The sequence below is a fragment of the Echinops telfairi genome, unplaced genomic scaffold, assembly GCF_000313985.2.
Source record: "Echinops telfairi isolate 266 unplaced genomic scaffold, ASM31398v2 ScPeMD7_443;HRSCAF=831, whole genome shotgun sequence".
Taxonomy (NCBI): Eukaryota; Metazoa; Chordata; class Mammalia; order Afrosoricida; family Tenrecidae; genus Echinops; species Echinops telfairi.
Window position 1 is genome coordinate 30,592,595 of NW_022104341.1, and position 21,736 is coordinate 30,614,330.

Here is a 21,736-nt window from a genome sequence, read left to right on the forward strand (position 1 = left end):
TGTATAAAACCAAACTCACTACCATCAAGTTGATTCCAACCCAAAGTAACCCTATAGGGTAGAGTAGAGCTACCATGTAGGTTTCTGAGACAAACTCTTTACAGGAATAGACAGTCCCTCTTCTTTTTCTGAGGTGGTTTTGAGCTGCTAACCTTGTGGTTAGCAGCCCAGTGTAACCATTACATGACCTGGGCTCCCGTTTTGACATGAGATATTAGTTATATACAAATGTACAGATCCTAGATATATAGTTTGAGTTTTATCATTATACCTCCTACCAGTATAACTAAAACCTTAGTCAAGCTATTTAGGTCATTTTTATCACTCCAGAAACTCCCTTACATTCCTTTCCAGTTAGTCCTCACCCGTCAGCATCAATTGCTGTATTGATTTCTGTCAGTAAATGGAATCAGATAGTATGTACTTTTTTGGCTTATGGGCGGGGGCTTCAAAGGTTCGTAGAAAAATAGAATGAAAAGAAAATGGAACCTTTCCATTAACTCTTGAGGCCTCCTTGGAATAGTATGTTTTAATTGCATTCAGCTTATCGAGTGTAGTTTATTTGCTGAGTAGTATTCCATTTTATATATTTTCTAAAGGAGGGTATTTGGGTTGCGTGTAAAATTGGGCTAATATGATGAATAAGGCTGTGGTGAACATCCTTGTAGGAGATTTTTGTAGGTAAATACTTACAAGTGGGATTGCCACATTATAAAATAGGCTTCAGCGATGGAAGCATTTTGAACCTCAAAAACTTACTTCCATCAAGTCATTTCTGACTCGTAGCAACGCTAGGACAGAGTAGAACTACCCCCGTGGGTTTCTGATACCAAATCTATGGAAGTAGAAAACCCCAACTTTCTCTGGGGAGTAGCTGGTGAGTTTGAGCTGTTGACCTTGTGGTTAGCAACCTAGTGTGTTAACCCATTACGCCATTAGGGCTCCTATTTTAAACCTAGTTGGAGTTGTTTCGACAGTTTTCAATTTCCTGAAAGAAAAATTCTAAATTATTGACTTTTTGTGGATGAGAAATTTGATCACAGTTATTTAAAGATCACCCCATAGATGTAGTAGTAGTGATTGTAAAGAACAATTTAGCTTATTTTAATTCTTCATATATGGTCTTTCTATTCTAGTATTATATAAAAATGAGTGTGTCTTGAGGAAACTGACTTGCCGAGCTTTAAAGGACATAGGAGGTTGTTTATGTATGTAATTGACAGGCTTCTTATCCTAGGTCCATCATACCAAGTACTTTACTCCTTTGTACTACTATACTCAGACCTTAGAAAGATACTGTCTTGCAGTTTTCTTCCAGAGTCAAATTTTCAATGCTACCCCTTTTAGATTTTCTTGAAATGAAAATCCGTTATGTATTCTTTTCTTTTTTTTTCCTGAGTGATCTACCATATTTCTTAGTGTAGTAGGTTGGTTTAGTTGAAGTTTTCAGATATGCCATCTGAGTTACTTTGGAAATTTCAATTCTTCTACATGCTTCTGAACAGTTAAAGATTAAAAAAAGGAAAGGAACTGTTAGTAAAAACTTCAGATTCTTGAATGAGTCATTTAGATCATTCCCACGTGCGTGGAAAAATTGCATCACTACCCAGTGCTGAGTTTTCTATTTATACTATCATAGGCCAGGTGGGGGGTGGCGTGGTGTGTGTGTGTGTGTGTGTGTGTGTGTGTGTGTGTGTGTGTGTGTCTGTCTGTCTCTCCCTCCACTCCATTTTGCCTTTTTAAAAGCCATGTAGACCACGCAGTTAAAAATACTCATGGTGAGTTACTCTGATGCCAAGATAAATAACACAATGAAGTAAAAGCATTTTGGCAAACTAATAGTTTGCCTTCAGATTTTTAGAGAAACGTTAAAATGTTACCTTTTTTTTGTTCTTTCCAAATTTTGTTAATAAAACATTACAAGTTAATGACAGCATCTAATTTTCTGTTCAATTTATAAATAATCTAGTAACTCCAGATTTTTAAGCCAACAATATATTTATAGTTGTTTTGCATATGTTTGTGTTCTATTTTGCTGAATAGGATGATCAGATTCACTCTCTGCCCCTTGAAAGCATAAAGGCATGGACATATTGTGGGGTCACTTTAGAGCAGTGGTTCTCAACCTTCCTAATGCCATGACCCTTTAATACAGTTCTTCATGTGATGGTGACTCCCAGCCAGAAAATTATTTTCGTTGCTACTTCATAACTATAATTTTTATACTGTTATGAATTGGGCTACCTCTGTCACAACCCACATGTTGAGAACTGCTGCTTTAGATGGTGGGTATGATTAAAAGAAAACTTCATCTAAAAAGTTTGTTGCTATTTTCCCTTAGCCTTTAGCTTTTATTTTGGGCTAATATAATGAAACAGCCTTATAACCAGTTTATCTCCCTGCTTCCTTGAATTTTCTCATTGTATAAAAAGGATGGCGGTAGGAGCTATACTTCTAACTCAGATCCCCATGTGATATAGTTCAGATGAAAAATAGTTACTCCTAGGTGATTTGAAGTCTGTTTTAAAAAGAAACTAAAAGAAAAAAAAACCAATTACAAGAACAAGAGAAAATAGAATTTTTTCCATAGCTATTGGTAATGTTTTAGTACAATGTTAAATTTAGTTTTATTATTCCTGTAGTTTGTAAACATTTTGATTAATGTACCGACTATATGAAATGGTTTAGAACAGCGGTTCTCAACCTGTGGGTCATGACCCCTTTGGGGGTTGAACGACCCTTTCACAGGGGTCGCCTGATTCATAACAGTAGCAAAATTGCAGTTATGAAGTAACAACGAAAATAATTTTATGGCTGGGGGTCACCACAACATGAGGAACTGTATTAAAGGGTCACAGCATTAGGAAGGTTGAGAACCACTGGTTCAGAGATGTGTTGTTGTTAGTTGCCATTGAGTCAGTTCCAGCTCATAGTGACTCATGTACAGCAGAACAAAGCACTGTCCCATCCTGTGCCATCCTCACAGTTGTTATGTTTGAGCCCGCTGTTGTGGCCACTGTGTCAATTTACCTCATTGAGTGTATTCCTCATTTCGGATTCCACTTTTAAGCATGATGTCCTCCTTTGGGGACTGGGCTCTCCTAAAAACAAGTCCAAAGTATGAAGTCTTGCCATCCACACTTCTAAGCAACTTCTTCCAAGACAGATTTGTTTGTTCTTTTGGCAACCCGTGGCACTTCCAGTATGCCTCACCAATACCATAATTAAAATGCACCGATTCTAATGTGGTCTTTCACCGCCATTTCACAGGAGAAAGATGAGGCTTTCTGCTCTCATAAAGGTTTATAGCCTCAACGACCCAAAGGGGAAGTTCTGTTCTGTCCTATACAGTCACTATGAATCAGATGATGGCATTTTTAAGCATTTTGCATGTGTATGTATCGACCGTCAAGAAAACATCAAAGATGAGCTAAGAGAAGGAAGATTGTCAACTTAAAGAATGGAGAATCTGAAGTCCCAAAAGTGGTAAAAGATGACTGGAGAATTACCAGTGATGTTATAGCTACTGAAGTCGAGATCTCACATGGCTTAGTATCTTCAATTATAAGCAAGCAACTTGACCTCAACAAGCTTTTAGTTTGATGGGTATCAAAAGTGTTGGATGAAGATTAGCTAGTTAAAAAAGCTGATGTTTCCATTGTTCTTTTAATAAGCAAGATTGAAATAAAAGAAGACAATTCTGTGGAGCAAATTGTAACCAGAGGGAGTCTTGGATGTGCCAATAGGATCCAGAGAGCAAGGTTCAATCAAAACAGTGGCTTCCAAAGATAACTGCTGAGCTACTTAAATCCGATGCCCGGGGGTCAACTTGGAAAGTTATGGTGACCATTTTTAGGGTGTCCAAAGGGGATTCCAAATATTTTAGATTTGCTTAAAGGAAACAGGATGATCATGGGAAGAAGCTTAAAGAACATTGGAAACTGCATTGGTGAAAACAAGGCCAGGAAAGTGCCAGAACCCCCTTCTCCACCCACCACCAACATGACAGTGCAGCCAGGTCTTCTGATCTCTGGTTTCTTGGTATGTCCTATTTAGCACCTGCTTCTTTGCCTTACATTAAAAATTGCCTACCTGGCTTGTCGCTCACTGATTTCTAGGCATAAAGTTTAATCTGTATAAATTACCTTGCCAATAAAATCTTTGATAGAAGAGGGAATTAAATTCTGAGCAGCAGTTTGTAGAAGACAATGACAGCAAAAGCCTCAAATCCATGTGGAGAATCCGCACATGGATTAAATGTCTGTTGAATTCCTTCGGAGCACTGACCAGGGCTGTGAATAGCCTTTCCCTTGGACACATGCATTAGAACTGGCTTCCTCCCAAGCATGGGCCAGCGTACACACACATGAGGCCAGGAGGGTAATCAGTCTTGGAGGCTTACCTGGATGTGCCCTTGATGGAAATCACTGTAGAGGTGGGGCGGGTGGGGGTGGGGGTGGGGGTGCTCACATGGTCATGAGTCATTCTCTGACTGATTCAGGAAAGAACCCTGGACCAATATTATAAACTCCTCTGACTAACATAATGTTTGTGCTCTAGTTATGGCTCCCAATTCCACTTTGGGAGTTCCACCTGTAAATAGGATGTATTAATCTCCCGCCAGCCATGTTTTTGTGATACTTTTCTTTGACTTCACAAGACCTTTTCAAAGTTCTGTACACCATTATGACTTAGGGCTAATGGTCTCCCTCACCTTTGATATGTCTTTGTCATGTCCTTGTCCCGTTTAAGACTTCATAAGTGTTCCCTTTAAATGAGAAGAGAATGGTTTTTTATTATTGAATTATTTTTAAACGTAAGCTTACGCTTAGTTTTCTGTGAAATTATTTTTCCATAAAAATTTAGTTTCCCACAGTGTGAACTCACCCAGAGCCATGGAAAAGCAGAGACTGGTACTAGGGCTTTTCAAGCCTGCAGCCAGCAGCCGCTGTGCACGGTCCTTGCAGCCACACCAAGTTCTACCTCTGCCTTAGTGGTGGGAGTCCAAGTCATGGACCCAGGCTTTCGGGCCCATAGTGTGAACTCGCCCAGAGCTGCGGGAGAGCAGAGACTGATACTAGGGCTTTTAAAGCCCGCAGCCTGCAGCCACCGCCCCGATCCTTGCAGGCACAACAAGCACCACCTCTGCCTTAGCTGCGGGAGTCCAATTTTCAGACGGGTCTGGCAGGCCTTCCTTGAGTTGCCTTGCCCAGAGTCGCAGACTGAGTCTTTGCAGGCCGACTGTACACTGCCTAGCAGGACCCGCAGAGAGTCACAGACCAGGTTCTTGCAGGCCCACCCAACAAGCCCCTGGTCCCTGGGGCCTCAGATAGGCACTACCTGGGTCTATTGCAGCTTGGGGATCTTTGCTGCCCCATCTGCTCCCAGTCCACGCAGCAAGTGAATCAGTGGAGATTATATTCCAGGCCCAGAGGGCATCCTTGCCTCAAACCTAGCCTAGATCTGGAATACAGGGAACCAGCGACCTAGTTCTGGGAGCTCCCCCAGCCCACGCAGGTCACACCACCTTAGACCCTAACAGCAACATAACCCGCCCATCGGCCCCCTATAGCCCTACCACTGTACCGGAGTTATCCATCAGTAAAATTGAGTTCCGCAGAGCTATCCTCAGTGGTGCTCGCCACCTCTCACCACTGTTGACCACTGAGTCACCACGGCACCTGCCTATACAACAGCCTGACCAACCTCCATAATAGGCCACAGGCAGCCCTTGAAAAAACTGTTGCCAGTCAAACAATGACCTCTTGGTCTCCCAGAAATATGGCGCCCACCTCTTCGAAATCATCACATAAACAACAGCATACCGCATCACTCCCTACAAGAAAACAAGAGAGACAAACCACAACAGCAGAGCTAATGACACTCATAGAAGAATCTGACATGGATCTGCCACAAAAAGAAATTTTTCAGAAGGCTGCTAGGAGTAATACAGGAGATGAGGGAAGCTACACAGACTAATGATGCAATGATAGAGGGGATTAAGTCCACGACAGAGGGAATGAAGTCCATGCATCCAAGGGAAATATAGGAGCTAACGGATGAAGTAGCAGAAGCTGCATACAAGATCACCGATCTCACAGCAGACTAGAGAAGGCTGAGAAACTTATCACTGACCTTGAAGACAATCAGGCAGACCTCTAAGACAATCAGGCAGACCTCAGCAAATGAGAAAGACAACAAGATAATAAAAGAGGCGGAAGAAAACCTGAGATCAGTGACTGATGCTATGAACAGGAACAATTATTGGCCTACCAGAACAAGACACAGCAAAGAAGCCAACAGCAAAATTAACAAGGGAATTTCTAGAAGGAAATTTCCCCACCCTAATGAATGAGAATCAGTCACTCATACAGCAAGCAGAGAGGACACCAAATAGACTAAACCCCAGGAAGAGCTCACCAATAATAAACTATCCACTTTGAGGAAAAATAGAAAATCCTAAGAGCAGCAAGAGAAAGGAAGATAGTCACATACAAGAGCTCTCAGGTAAGAATATGCTCAGACCTATCAAAAGAAACCATGAAGAGGAGGAGAGAGTGGACTAATATCTTCCAAAAGCTGAAAGAAAACAATACCTAGCCTGGAATCCTTTATCCTGCCAAATTATCTATTAAGATAGAAGAAGAGAGATGGGTTTTCTAGGACAAGGAAAACTTGAAGAATACGCTGCAAGACACCCAACCTTGAGGAAGATCCTTTCCGACTCACTATGGCCAGAAGACCAACATCCACCAAGCACAAATAGGAGAACACCATATAGCCCAACTCCAACCAGAAGTCAATGAGCCAATGCCAATTGCAAAGATAACATGGCCACAGAGAAAAAAGATAGCAATAAAGCCCCCCACAAAGAGACAGCACAGTGATAACGGTGATAGGAAAACACCCAAATCAAAAGGCACACGATGTCAGCAGTGAACCTACAGATCATGTTAATAACTCTAAATGTCAACGGCCTTAACTCCTACATTAAAATAAGGCTTGCAGACTGGCTTGGGAAACAGCCCATCAATCTGTTGCCTGCAGGAAGCACATCTTACACTCGCAGACAAGAATAAACTAAGAATAAAAGGCTGGAGGAAGATATACCAGGCAAACAGCGACTCAAAAAAAGCATGAGTCGCAATCCTAATCTCAAAACATCTCAAGATTCAAACCATAAAAAGAGATAAGGAGGGTCACTTTATAATGCTCAAAGGGTCACTTTACCAGGAACCTGTGAGCATAATAAATATATATGCGCCAAATGAGACCTGGGAAATTTGTCAAAATATCCAGAAGAGGAAAAAAGATCACAGATTCATCAATTATAGTAGGGGACTTTAATACACTGCTTTCAGAGAAAGATAGATCACTGGGAAGGAAGCTCAGCAAAGAGACTATAGAGCTAAATACTCCAATTAGGCAACTAGATCTGATAGACATATTTAGAGCTTTCTATCCAAATGCAAAAAACCCTACATTCTTCTCAAGGGCACATGGCACATTTTCGAAGGTAGACCACATGCTGGGTCACAAGTCAAGCCTGAGTAAATTCAAACACAGAGATTATACAGACGTCCTTCTCCGATCAACATGTCATAAATCTGGAGATCAATAAAAGGACGACCAGGAAAACAAGGGCAAACAATTGGAGGATGAATAATGATCTGCAACATGAGTGGGTACTGACTCAGATTAGAGGGGAGATCAAAAAGTTTCTAGAAGCTATCGAGAATGAGAATACTTCATATTAAAACCTATAGGATTCAGCGAAAGCAGTCATTAAAGGTAGCTTGATTTCAATAGAGCATATATGAAAAAGGCAGAGAGACTTATGATGGATACGCTCTCACAAAACCTCCAGCAATTAGAACAGAGTCAATGGAACAATCCTCCAACAGCAAAAGAAAAATAATAAAAATCAGAGCAGAATTGAACCACTGAGAAGACAAAAGAACAATGCAGACGATTAATACAACAAAAAGCTTGTTCTTTGAAAGGATCAACAGAATCGACAGACTGCTGGCAAACCTAACTAAAGAAAGGCAAGAGCAAACAATAGGATGAGGAATGAAACAGGGGTAATCACAACAGACCCTAATGAGATTAGAAGGATAATCACAAAGTACTGTAAAAGTCTGTACTCTAATGAATTCAACAATGTGAAAGACATAGGCAAATACTGGGAAGAACAATCCCTCCCTAGACTATCCCAGATAGAGGTCAAGAACCTAAACAAACCCAGAGCAAAAGAAGAAATAGATATGGTTATCAAGAAGCTTCCAACAAAAAAACTCCCGGACCAGATGGCTTCACTGGAGAATTCTACAAAGCATTCAGGGACGAGCTGACACCGATCCTCCATAGAGTATTACAGAGAGTAGAAAAGAATGGCAAACTCCTAATCTCATTTTATGAAGCCAGTATAACTTTGATACCCAACAGGGCAAGGATCCCACAAGAATACAGAACTATAGACCGAGATCTCTAATGAACATAGATGCAAAAATCTTCAACAAGATGTTGGCTAATAGAATACAAAAGTATAAAAAACGCACCATCCATGTGGATCAGGTAGGATTCATCCTAGGGATGCAGGGATGGTTTAACATCCGAAAATTCATCAATATTGTACACAACATTGATAAGGAAAAGTATAAGAACCACATGATAATATCCATAGATGCAGAAAAAGTATTTGACAACATCCAGCACCATTCCTAATTAAGATGCTAAGGAGGATAGGCATGGAAGGGCAGTTCCTCAAGTTAATACAAGCTATCTACGAAAAACCGACAGCTAACATCAGTCAACAGAGAAAAGACTAAATCCACTGAAAAAGGGGACTAGACAAGGATGTACCTTTTCCCCACTTCTATTCAATACTGTACTGGAGGTCCTAGCTAATAACATAAGACAACGGAAGGACATCAAAGGTATCCAGCTGGGAGAGGAGGAGGTGAAATTGTTGTTATTTGCAGATGACATGATTCTGTACATTGAAAATCCCAAAAGCTCCACAACTGGAATACTGACAGTGATAGAGGAATATGGAAGAGTGCAGGATACAAGATCAACAAACAGAAGTCAATTAGTTTGCTGTATACATCAGATAAGACCATGGAAGGGGGAGATCAGGAAGACAGTACCATTCACAATAGCCAAGAACAAACTGAAATATCTAGGGATATATCTGACCAAAAAAAACCCCCAAAAGACCTATACAAGGAAAACTACAAGCCCCTACTACAGGAAAACAAAAGCAACTTCCACAAAGGGGGGAATATCCCATGCTCACCGATCGCAAGACTCAATATAGTAAAGATGTCTATTCTTCCCAGGACACCTTATAAGTTTAATGCCATCTCGATTCAAATACCAACAACCTTCTTCAGAGTATTGGAAAAACTGACCACCAATTTCGTATGGAGAGGGAAGAAGCTCAGAATTAGTAGAGGTCTCCTCAAGAAGAGAGGCCATAGTCGGAGGGCTCGCTTTACCTGACTTTCACACCTACTACAAAGCCACACTGGTCAAAACAGCATGGTACTGGCATAATGACAGATACACCGACCAATAGAAAAGAATAGAAAACCCAGAAATAAAACCATCAGCATACAGACAACTGATCTTTGACAAGGGCCCCAAAAGCATCAAGTGGGAGGGCAACGCCCCATTTAACAACTGGTGCTGGAAACAATGGAAATCCACATGTAGAAAAATGAAACAGGATGTCTCCCTCACCCCATGCACAAGCACAAACTCAAGGTGAATCACGAACCTAGAAGTAAAACCCCAAACCATCAGGACCATTAGCAAAGGAATCGGGACAAACCTAAGATGCTTGGCCCAGGGAATACAAAGGATAACTACAACAGGGCAGGGTACACACACAGGGGAATCTGAAATTGACAAATGGGATTTACTAAGGATAAAGCACCTGTGTGCATCAAAAGACTCCCAAGAGGGTAACAAGGCAACTCACAGACTGGGAGAGGATTTTTAGCAAGGACACAACAGACAAAGGGCTTACTACGAAAATCTACAATACTCTCCTTGCCTGCAAAAAGAGGAAAACAGTTAACTCCTTGAAGAAGTGGGGAAAAGAACTGAAAAGAGGTTTCACTAGGGAGGAGACCCATATGGCCAATAAACATATGAGAAAATACTCCCGATCATTAGCCATCAGAGAAATGCAAATCAAAACAACCATGAGATACCATCTGACACCTTTGAGGCTTGCCCAAGTCAGAAAATCAGAGAGCAACAAATGTTGGAGAGGATGTGGCGAGATAAGAACTCTCCTACATTGCTGGTGGTCCTTTAGATATGTACAACCGCTATGGAAAGCGGTCTGGTGACCGCTTAAAGAAGGTGAAAATAGATCTACCTTATAACCCAGCTTTCCCTCTACTGGGTATATACTCAGAAGAGGTAAGAAATAAACCACGACCACTTGTATGCACTCCAATGTTTATTGCAGTGCAATTCACAACTGCAAAGAGGTGGAAACAATCTAAATTTCCATTGGTAGATGAGTGGATCAGTAAACTCTGGCACGTACACACAATGGAGTACAATGCATCACTAAAAAGCACCGACGAGCACATGAAACACGTCTTTTCATGGGAAGAGTTGAAGAAAATTATGCTAAGCGAAGTCAGCCAATCACAAAAGGAGAAGTACAGCATGAGTCCCCTGAGGTAAGTGTAATCAGTAGGGTAGGTATAGAAGAGAAGCCACCTATATTATAACAATTGCGTTGAGACAAGGAAGTGAAAGGAGGTTGGACCAAACCCAAGGAGGTACATGTTGGTCCAACACAGTAATGGGAATAGGACGGAGGGGGGAGGGAGAAAATGGGGATGTTGAAAGAAATGATAACGGAGGGAGGAGGGCACTAATCCACCCAGGGGGAGAGTACTGGTCCTGTCTGCATAGAACCTGGAATGGGCATGCAGACTCTACCATGAAGCACCAACCTATGAGGACAGCGTGGCCACACGGAAGGGTGCATGGAAAGAGAGAGCTATAGGGCTGGCCCCATCCAGAGCCAAACTGACACACACACCCCAGAAGTGGGTGTGGCAAAGAGCAGGTTGGGTAGAAGGGCCAGCATGCCATACCCGGATGGAGGCAGGCTGGGAGGGAGGAAGAGAAAGAGTTGGACTGGGCCCCATGCTGGCACACGATGCTCAGAGGATGACTTCCCTGCTTGGAGCTAATGGGACACAGGGGACTGGGCAAATAACAGCAGCATATGTCACGCTGTCCCCTTATTGGAGCAGACTGTGACAAAGAACATTTCTGGGGTCACATGGTGGGGAAGCATCATGGTCTGAACTCCCCCCTCCCCCCAAAAACCAACAAAAACGGAGCGAATCAAGAAGGGAGCATACCTGGATAAATAATCTGGAGGAGAAAACAACGGGACTGGCTGTTCCAGGGGGACATGGGAGAGGGGGAGGGTAGGGAAGGAAGTGGTGTTAACAAACTTTGGGACAGGGAACAACAAGTGATCCAAATTGGTGGTGAGGAGGGTGTAGGAGGCCTGGTAGGGCTTGAGCAAGGGTTATGCAACCTAATTGAAACCCAAATGAAGGCTGAGCATGATAGTGGGACAAGAGGCAAGTAAAAGGAAATAGTGGAAAGAACTAGGAGGCAAAGGGCATTTATAGAGGTCTAAATACAGTCATGTACATATGTAAATTATATATATATATAGCTGAGGATGGGGAAATAGGTTTATGTGCATATATTTATAGGTTTAGTACTAAGGTAGCAGATGGACATTGGGCCTCCACTCAAGTACTCTCCCTCAATGCAAAGAACACTGTTGTATTAAATTGGCATTCCATGATGCTCACCCTCCCGATAAGATCACTGAAGACAAATGGGTGCATAAGCAAATGTGAAGAAAACTGATGGTGCCTGGCTATCAAAAGATATAGCATCTGGAGTCTTAAAGGCTTGCAAGTAAACAAGTGCCCATCAAGCTGGGAAGCAACCAAGCCCACATGGAAGAAGCACACCAGCCTGTGATAATGAGATGTCGAAAGGATCAGGTTTCAGGCATCAAAGAAGGAAAAATCATATCATTGTTTACTTGCCTTCCCGATATAATCCCTGAAGTCAAATGGGGGCATAAGCAAGTGTGGTGAAGAAAGCCGATGGTGCCCGGTTATCAAAAGATATAGCGTCTGGGGTCTTAAAGGTTTGAAGGTAAACAAGCAGCCATCTAGCTCAGAAGCAACAAAGCCTACTATGGAGGAAGCACACCAGCCTGTGTGATTATGAGGTATGGGAGGAATCAGGTATCAAGCATCAAGGAACAAAAATCACATCCTTGTGAATGAGGGTGAGTACAGAGTGGGGACCCAAAGGCCATTTGTGGGCAACTTGACACATCCCCTTACAGAAGGGTCACGGGGAGGAGATGAGCCGGTCAGGGTGCAGTGTAGCAACGATGAAACATAAAACTTTCCTCTTGTTCTTAAATGCTTCCGCCCTGCAACTATCATGATCCCAGTTCTACCTTACAAATCCCACTGGACCAGAGGATGTACACTGGTACAGATGGGAAATGGAAACACAGAGAATCCAGGACACATGAACCCCTCAGGACCATTGATAAGAGTGGTGATACCAGGAGGGTGGAGCAAAGTTGGGGTAAAAATGGGGAACCGATTACAAGGAGCTACATATAACCTCCTCCCTGGGGGATGGACAACAGAAAAGTGGGTGAAGGGAGACGTCGGACAGTGTAAGACATGGCAAAATAATGACTTGTAAATTATGAAGGATTCATGAAGGAGGGGCGAGTGGGGAGGGAGGGGGAAAAATGAACTGATGGCCAAGGGCTCAAGTAGAAAGCAAATGTTTTGAGAATGTTGATGGCAACAAATATAAAAATGTGCTTGACAAAATGGATGGATGGATTGTGATAACCATTGTACGAGCCCCCTATAAAATGATCTTTAAAAGTTTAGTTTCAAAAAAATTAAGCAAATATATTAATTACTATTGTGAACCATTTTCTGGGTTTTTTTTCCCCACGTCTGTTGCAAGTTTTGTTAAAAATTTTGTTGTGAATCATTATATATTGGTTTGTTTTTACACTAGTTCTATATAGGTTATTTGGCTATTTGTGTTAATCTTGACTGTGTTTTCCTTTTTTAACTTACGTGAGTAACATGATTTTTAAAATAGTTATTGGATTAGCACAATAGTTCAAAGACATACTTAAGGACAAGTGGCTGCGACATGCTATTTATTCTGGAGCCTAGATAGCCTAAGCCAAAAGGACTCAGTTGTGCAGTAGACATTTAATCTGTAAATCCTAATTTGAAAAGATAATTTAGGTTTGTTTCTTATATTTATTTGTAGGTGACCGAGTTATTGATGTCGGATCTGAGTGGAGAACATTCAGCAATGACAAAGCAACAAAGGATCCATCTCGAGTTGGAGATTCTCAGAATCCTCTTCTGAGTGATGGAGATTTATCTACCATGATTGGCAAGGTATTAATGTTCATCTAACAAGAACTAGCAAGTGCAAAAATGACCAAAGTCCTCTGGAAGTTGGCAAACTTTGCAGAAGTACCAACTGCTTGCTGCTCCAGTGGTTAATTGTGCCCGGTGAATAGGATTTACTAGTTATACAATTTTGAATAATAGCTGACCTGCATTTTTTCATGTTCAGGTCCGTGTTTCCATGAAGGGCATTCTTCACAGGAAGTGTAGTCTGGTTTTGTGAGTTGATACTTGTGTGCTCCTTGAGTGTCTAAAATGTTTTCTCTTTATTTCCATTCCACTTAAGATAAGTGGGAGCTCAGGAATAGCTTTTCTCATGTTGGTGAATTTATGACGTTCCTAATTATGACTTTGATCTGTAAAATCAGAACAGTACTTCATAGACATTAAAAATTTACCTGAGAATGTGTGTTAAATACTTACAGTGTAACACATAGCAGGTGGTGTCTGCGCAGTACTGGTGGCTGCTATTGTTCTTTAAGGCATTAAATCGCTTATTCTTGCTGGCAGCCTGGCATTGTTTTGCTGCCTGAGCTAGAGTAATCGGGGCAATATTCTGAAGGACGTTATCAATTTACTGTATTCAATTTTAGGGCTCAGCCTTTGCTACTGCCTAGTCTGTCTTTAAGAAACTGTCAAGAAATAGCAGGTCATTAATTGTATTTTCATGCTATAATTTCATATATTAAAGAAGCATAGGGTAGGCTAGGTCAAAAACTTGACAGTATTATATCCACATACAGCTCCCCCCTCACATACAGCCTTTATTAGGGCATTTTTACATTTGCTTTGCCCATAACAAGTTGTAGAAAAAAGTAGACTAAGGATATTTTAAAATGTTAGTTCCAACTAGTAATTGACACTTTTTTTAATGTTTAATTTTTTTAATAGGAAATATATGACTCAAACCCCCAAATATAAAAAAGTTCTCACCCTTCATGCAAAACTCTCAATTCCCACCTCAATCCCCTATCCTTGCCAATAACAGGTAACCATATTATTTATGGTTTCTCCTCTATCCTTTGAAAGTTGTTTGTGGCTGTAGGACAAAAAAGAGGGGGGAAATATTTTTTTAGATGCTATATTTGTTGTATACCAAATTCTATATATTTATGGTTACTTCTGAACTTTTATCCAATGTCTATTCTTTTTTTTTTCCAATTCCAGTATTCTTTATTCATTGTTCTGTTTCCCATACATATGTAGAAATTAAAAATATGAGGGCTTGGGCCAGGTTCACTTTAGATCTTAAAGTGACACCTTTGTTTATGCCTATTCTTGTCTAGTTACGCAAATGTCACACTTTTCATTTTTAATAGGACAAATCTTCCCTCGCCTGTACCACCCTTCCTATTCAGCATTTGCTTCCTTGGACTTTTTATGTGAATTTTAAAGTTACTTCTAATTAATAATTTTTTTTAAAAACCACTTTTATTATTTTCATTCTGCTTTTGGCTTAGCTTAGTTGCAAGCTAACTTGAGAAAAATTGACATATTCATAGTCAATTTTATCCAAATACATGGTCTGTTCATTTCTTTAGGCCTATAAGTCCTTCACTTGGGTTTTAAAGTTCCTTCTAAGAGGTTTGGCATGTCTGTTATGCTGACTTCTGGATATTTTCTCTCTTTGTAGCTGTTGTTAATGGACATAATGTAGCCATTTTGTTCTAATCAGTTGGTTGTATATGTAAAAGCTATTGATTTCTGTTTATTAATCTTGACCTTGCCAATTTCCCAGTGCTTTTCTGCAAAAAGGGTTAAGTTTATTCCTTCTTTCCTAATTTTATACTTTTAGGGCTTTTTTCTTGCCTGACAATATTGGTCATTTTTCCACTGCCCTGTTACATATTAATAGGAGGAAGTGCCACTCTTTTTGCTTCCAACTTTGGTAATTATGCCAGTGTTTCTCCTGAGTCATGGGGCTTGGGAGAGAGAGGTTTTGTTTTTGTTTTAATGTGAAGAAGCAGTATCTATCAATAGTGTTAGTTTTTATCAAAATATATTTTGTTTCATTTATTTGCCTTATCACCTTTATAGATAATCATATGGTTTTTCTCCTTAGATCTATTAATACAGTAGTGTTTTTTACTAGATTTTTTAATAGGTGTTCTTGCATTCATGGAACAGGATACACTGTTGGATATTTTCTGATATTTAATATTTTGTATCCTATTTATCAGTAAAGTTGGACTTTCTCTTTTTTACACTTGGTTTTGTGAATTATTGTTTTCTTTTGTTCACTTTAACTGGTCCATTTTTGTGTTCTTGAGCAGTTGCTAAGAATTATATTCTTTAAGTATTTGACAGAAAACCTCTTTCAAACCATATGAGCTTGGTACTTTTCCTGACAGGATTAGGGGAGTGCACAGGGATGTTTTTGGGCAGTTTAATTTTTACATGGAGTCATCTCTGTGTTTTCAGTTGTCTCTATTTGCATAGACTTTAAAAACTTTGTCTTGCAGGGCACAGGGGCTGCAAGTTTTGATGAATTTGGCAATTCTAAATACCAAAATCGGAGAACAATGAGTAGCTCTGACCGAGCCATGATGAATGCATTCAAGGAAATCACTACCATGGCAGACAGAATCAATCTCCCTAGAAATATAGTTGTAAGTTCTTGTCTGCTTCTATTAAACCACATTGGCATTGGTTTAATTAACATAATATAATAAACGTGGAGTTTTTATATCACAACAAGTTAAATGGCCTAGAGTTAAACTTCTTTTTTCTCCTTTGAAGGATCGAACAAACAATTTATTCAAGCAGGTGTATGAGCAGAAGAGCCTGAAGGGAAGAGCTAACGATGCCATAGCTTCTGCTTGTCTCTACATTGCCTGTCGACAAGAAGGGGTCCCAAGGACTTTCAAAGGTACTTCTTTAGTTCTGTTGATAAAAATGATATTGTTGTATACATTTTGTTAAATAATAAATAAGTCAAGCAACTTTGATACGAAGAAGCTTAGCCAAGTCTTCATCGTTACAGATTGTAACACACCTGAGCAGCATTTGCCAATACTGCAAATTTTAGTCCTTGACAAGTTTGTATTGTACTTTTATTAACCAAGCTTTTTTCTGTACTGCTTTCTCATGTAGGTATTTGAGCCCTTGTGAACCCACTTGACCTTTTATTTTTTCTAGTTAGGGTCTTGTAGGTGACTGTACTTGGCGGGCTTTGTGGTGCTTGCACTCTGAGTCAGAGCAGGCCTTGCAGTGAGTCCATGCACTTGACGAAGGACAAGAGCTTCCTCTCCCAGTATAGTTCTCTACAGCTCAGAGTCATAAAAACAGTAGTGATTTTTTCTCTTGATTTATATATAGTTTACACTTTCACTTCTACCTTTCAAGCTTTGACAGAAATGTTTTTTTCTCCCATTTCCAGTTAGCCACGAATATGTGCCAACATGTTACTGTGTCACTGCCAAAGTTCATTTTAGCTTAAGACCATAATTGTTCTTCATTCAACACATTTCCTTGGGTTTCACTGAAAAGGTAGCCTTTATTACCATCATAATTGTTTGTTATTATAAGTTAGAATTCTCAGCATAACATGCAAATATTTTATCTCATTTAGATACAGCCTTTAAAAGCAGTATTGCACATGTTTATTTTGCTTAAATTTTTGGTTGGGGGTTCTTTTTTAAGAAATATCCTTGGTACAATTGTAACAGAGCAATATATGAGGGGGTACCCCAAAACAAATCCAGAAAAAGCCTCTGCTAGGTGAATCTTTTGTAGTATGCATTTTTTCCACTAGGTGAGTATCAGGCAACTTGCTCTGAGTTAGTGCACCCAGTGGCATCACCTGGGAAAGCTCTCTTTGGTTACAGTGAATTTTTTCTTAAAAGCTGTTACGCTTGAACCTCATTTTTTTTGGGATGGCTGATTTAAGAGATCAGCATGCAGCTGTGAAATTTTATTTCCTGCTGGTGAAAAGTGCCACAGAAACTGTTGTGATGTTGAACACAGATTACAAGGACAGCACTACAGGAAAAAACTCCAGTATAAAACCTCTCATTTCAAAAGAGGTAAAATGTCGATTGATGACAAACCTCGATTTGGATGTCAACTTCCTGAACGGGTGAAAATGTCCACTCGTCGTGCATTTGGAGTTCATTCCACCTGGTCAGACCATCAATCAAGCTTTCTATTTAGAGGTTCTGAAAAGGTAGTGTAACAGTGCGACAAAAAAGGCCTGATCTGTAGTAGACGGGACTGCTTTTGCCGCCGTGACAGTGCTTCTGCTCACGCAGCCATCTTAATGCACCAGTGTTTGGCGAAAAACAGCATGCCTCTCTTGTCTCACACACCACATTCACCTGATCCTTGCTCCATGAGACTTCTTTTTGTTCCCACAAATGAAGAGGGACACGAAAGGACAAGGATTTGATGACATACAAGAGTTGAAGAAAAAACGAAGGAGGTGTTGTCAACCATCCAAACATTGGAAAAATGTTTCAGACTCATTTAAAAAGAATGGAATAGCAGATTTGACAAATGTATTAAGTGTAATTGGAGAATACTTTGAAGGTGATATGATTGTTCTGTAACAAAATATTAAGTACATAATTTTGGTGGGGGTAATTCCAGTTTTGGGGGGGTATCCCTCGGATAAATACTAAAAAGGTTTTTGTTGAATTAAATATATTTGCATGAATTGAAGAAAATAACTGAAAATTTTAAAATTGAGCTGATGGGAAATATCACTGAGAGAGTTATGGTTTCATTTTTAAGACACGATTGAATTTACATGTATTTTATAACCAGAAATAGTAGCTTTAAAAATCAACTATATATATTTAGGCTTTATTTCAGTAAAATTTATATTCAGAGTGAACTATATTATATGACTGAAGTAGATTTAATCACATGGTGTTTTTTTTTTGTTCTGTTTTAGAGATATGTGCTGTATCACGGATTTCTAAGAAGGAAATTGGTCGATGTTTTAAACTTATTTTGAAAGCTTTAGAAACAAGTGTGGATTTGATTACAACTGGGGACTTCATGTCCAGGTTCTGTTCAAACCTTTGTCTCCCTAAGCAAGTGCAAATGGCAGCTACACATATAGCCCGTAAGGCCGTAGAGTTGGACTTGGTGCCAGGGAGGAGCCCAATATCTGTGGCGGCGGCAGCTATTTACATGGCGTCACAGGCTTCAGCTGAGAAGAGGACCCAAAAAGGTAGGACTCTCCCTAAGGAAGAACGGCAATGAAGTGGTGAAAGCTGTCATCTACAATTATATTTTCATAATTTCGGGGCTGATAAATTATCTAGAACCCACACTGAACTCTTCAGTATTAAAAATTAAGAACATTTTGCTGTTAAGAGCCTCATAAATTAAAGTGCTTGGAGGCATAACTAAGCAAATGTGTGCTTTCTATTGAATAGCCTCATCTCCCTCTGGTTTTCTTTTTAAATATTTAAGTTGAGGAGGAGTCCTGTTTATCTCTGACTGCCTGACGTGGTATCTTAAGGTAGGCACATTATAAATAGGAGGGGCTTCACAGAGCTGGGAGAATTTTATTACCTTTAATTGCAGTTTTCCATGAAGTTGAAGTCCCCTCAGGTTGCCTCTGCAGCTTTAACACTCAGTGGGTCCTGCTCATCTTGTACACTATTCACAGCTGCTTACTTCAGTACATGGATATAAGTCGTTCAGCCTTCTACAGTCATTTTTAAAATTCAGTGTTGTAGAGAAACGTTGAGACAGAACTATAAAGTGAGTTTCTTCACAGGCTTGCTACCTCAGTTTTATACAGAACAAGGAGCAGGTGGGTTAAAACGAAGGACATTGAACTGATGGCCACAATACATCTGTAACACCCTTCTCAAAGTGGCTTTTCACTTCAGCTGAGGCTGTCTCTCTGTTGCTAAAAGCAATAAATAATAGGATGAATAATTAGAAAGAGGAAGCCAACTATTAGTTATTTAAATGTGCCATCTGTTATGCTATGGGGTATATAACTCTTTGATCTCAGCTGTATTGAGTTGAACAAAACTTGAAGAATAATGTAGTATGATCCCATTTTGCTATTAAACAGGTTAGCTGTTGGGGCGAACTTATGGGGAATATTCAAATATAAGAATATATATTCTTTACAAGAATGTATTCATAGATTACTGTTCCATTTTCAAAGATTTATGAAGATAGAGCAGCCCTCAGTCTAAATATGATGACCAACATAATTACCAATTATTCCTATGTCCTGAACATTGCGCAGATGTTTTACAAATTTAAATCATTTAATACTACTGAAAGCCCCTGAGGTGCCAAGTACTATTAACGTTATTATTTACTTTAACTACTGCTTTCTACTTCTTAGTGTGCATTTCATTAGTTAGCTACTTGGTTCTATTTGTTGTCTCTGTGTGTTGCTTTTGTTCCCTTTGTCATTCTGGAGTGCAGGTGGTACGCGTGTAAGGTAGGGTAGACATTATGCTAATGTTGGTTTCTGTCTTTTAGAAATTGGAGATATTGCTGGTGTTGCTGATGTAACCATCAGACAGTCCTACAGACTCATCTATCCTCGAGCCCCAGATCTGTTTCCTACAGACTTCAAATTTGACACCCCGGTTGACAAACTACCACAGTTGTAAGTGACGGTCGCTGATGCCAGACTCTGGTGAACGCTGAACTTTGCCTGTTGTTCATTGCCTGTTCAGTGCCGGATTGAGCCTTTCACGGAGAAAAAGAAAAGATATGTTATGCATTCCAGGGCTATGAGTCTAAATTGCTTGGCTTTCTATACATATATATTAGTGAAACGTATTTAATGACTTAAATTTCTTAATGAATTTGCTTTCTTTTGTAGCACTCTAGGAAACTATTTTGGAAGATATTTGAAATGATGTCATTCTTGAATAAAACATTTTTCAAAATTGAAATTTTTGTTATAATTACAAGTTATATGTAATTTATAATATATAATTACAAATAGTGCATACTGTAGCTAATAAAACTGATAGGGGTCTATTTTTCCCATTATTTTTCTTTATTATATGTTTTATTTTAATAAAGTTATGGAAATAAAGACTTCTGGAAACCGTTGTTTGACAACAGTATGTTTAGTGAACGAGTGTGTGTGTGTGATGAAGAGACGCATGTCAAGGGAATAAGTGACATCTGGACCAGGGAGATACTTCGTGATTTCTCAGCTTGTTGAGCAGAGAAGGGGAGGCAGGTCTAGATAACAGCAGACAGACAGTATGCAACAGATCTTAAGTTTCGGATGTGAACATTTCACTTTATAAAACCTATGTATGTATATTTTACTGGGATATTCATAGGGTAAAGAATAGCTAAGATGGGATTATTGCGTTCTGAGATGATCCAGAATGTTTTTGACAAACGTCCCTGGGCGGTCATGATTAGCAGTTGTGTGAATGGGCATTGTGAGAAAGACCAGCACAACTGAGTGCACACACCAGTCCTGCAGTTTGTAGGGGAGACGGCACTGTGAAAACAAATACGGCGCTTACACATCTCTAACGGGATTTGCACCCAGGATGGGCTCCTGTTGTGCCTAGTGGTCCGGTCCAGAGAACTTTTCCCCCTGTGGAAGATTAGAATCTTCACTGATAGTTCTGCTGACCATGGAAAGGAAGGGTGAGTTCTGGGCTTCGAGAAAGACAGTCCTCCTCTCATGACATGAGAACCTCAAACACTCAAAGCCGAGGAGGAAAATACCAGAGAGGAATGCAAGACGACGATCATCTGGAGGTGGAGGTAGAGCTCCCCCTCCCCAGGCGAGCCGAGTCTCCCTCCTGGACAGCACTTTCAGTCCACCCACCAGTTCCAGGTTGACAAGTACGCTGAGCCGCAGTGTTTATGCCCTTCCTTACTTGGCTGTACACTTTTATAATCCAGTGTTTCAAGAGTGATACAGGGAGGCTTCAGAAACTTGGTGGAAAAGTTAATTTGTGAAAAGTTTGTGTTTTATATATATATATACACACACACACACACACACACATACATTTAGGGGCAAGTGGTCAATTGGAGCTTGAAATGGAATACGTTTCCATGAACTTTTTGAAGCCCCTCATATATCTAGTCTTGCTTTCCTGGTTATATGCATCTGTTAGAAAGCTAGTAAAAGGCTGACATAAAGTATCAGCAATTTTTGTCTGTTTCCAACATATCGGGGATCAGCACAAGGGAAGTCAAGATGGTATTTGACCATATGAGAGTTGCAGCAGTTTGCC

The 21,736-nt window shown here is 40.1% G+C and overlaps 1 protein-coding gene across 1 annotated transcript in view; it reads left to right on the forward strand.

Annotated features, from left to right (window-relative positions):
- GTF2B (general transcription factor IIB) overlaps positions 1–20,579 on the forward strand; it is a 37,421-nt gene extending 16,842 nt beyond the window's left edge. The window contains exons 3-7 of the mRNA XM_004699275.3: positions 13,390–13,523; positions 15,998–16,144; positions 16,275–16,404; positions 18,430–18,711; positions 19,995–20,579. Of these exons, the coding sequence (XP_004699332.2) occupies positions 13,390–13,523; positions 15,998–16,144; positions 16,275–16,404; positions 18,430–18,711; positions 19,995–20,128 (827 nt within the window). The 3' untranslated portion in view covers positions 20,129–20,579. The remainder of the gene's footprint in view (positions 1–13,389; positions 13,524–15,997; positions 16,145–16,274; positions 16,405–18,429; positions 18,712–19,994) is intronic.
- Positions 20,580–21,736: the final 1,157 nt, after the last annotated feature.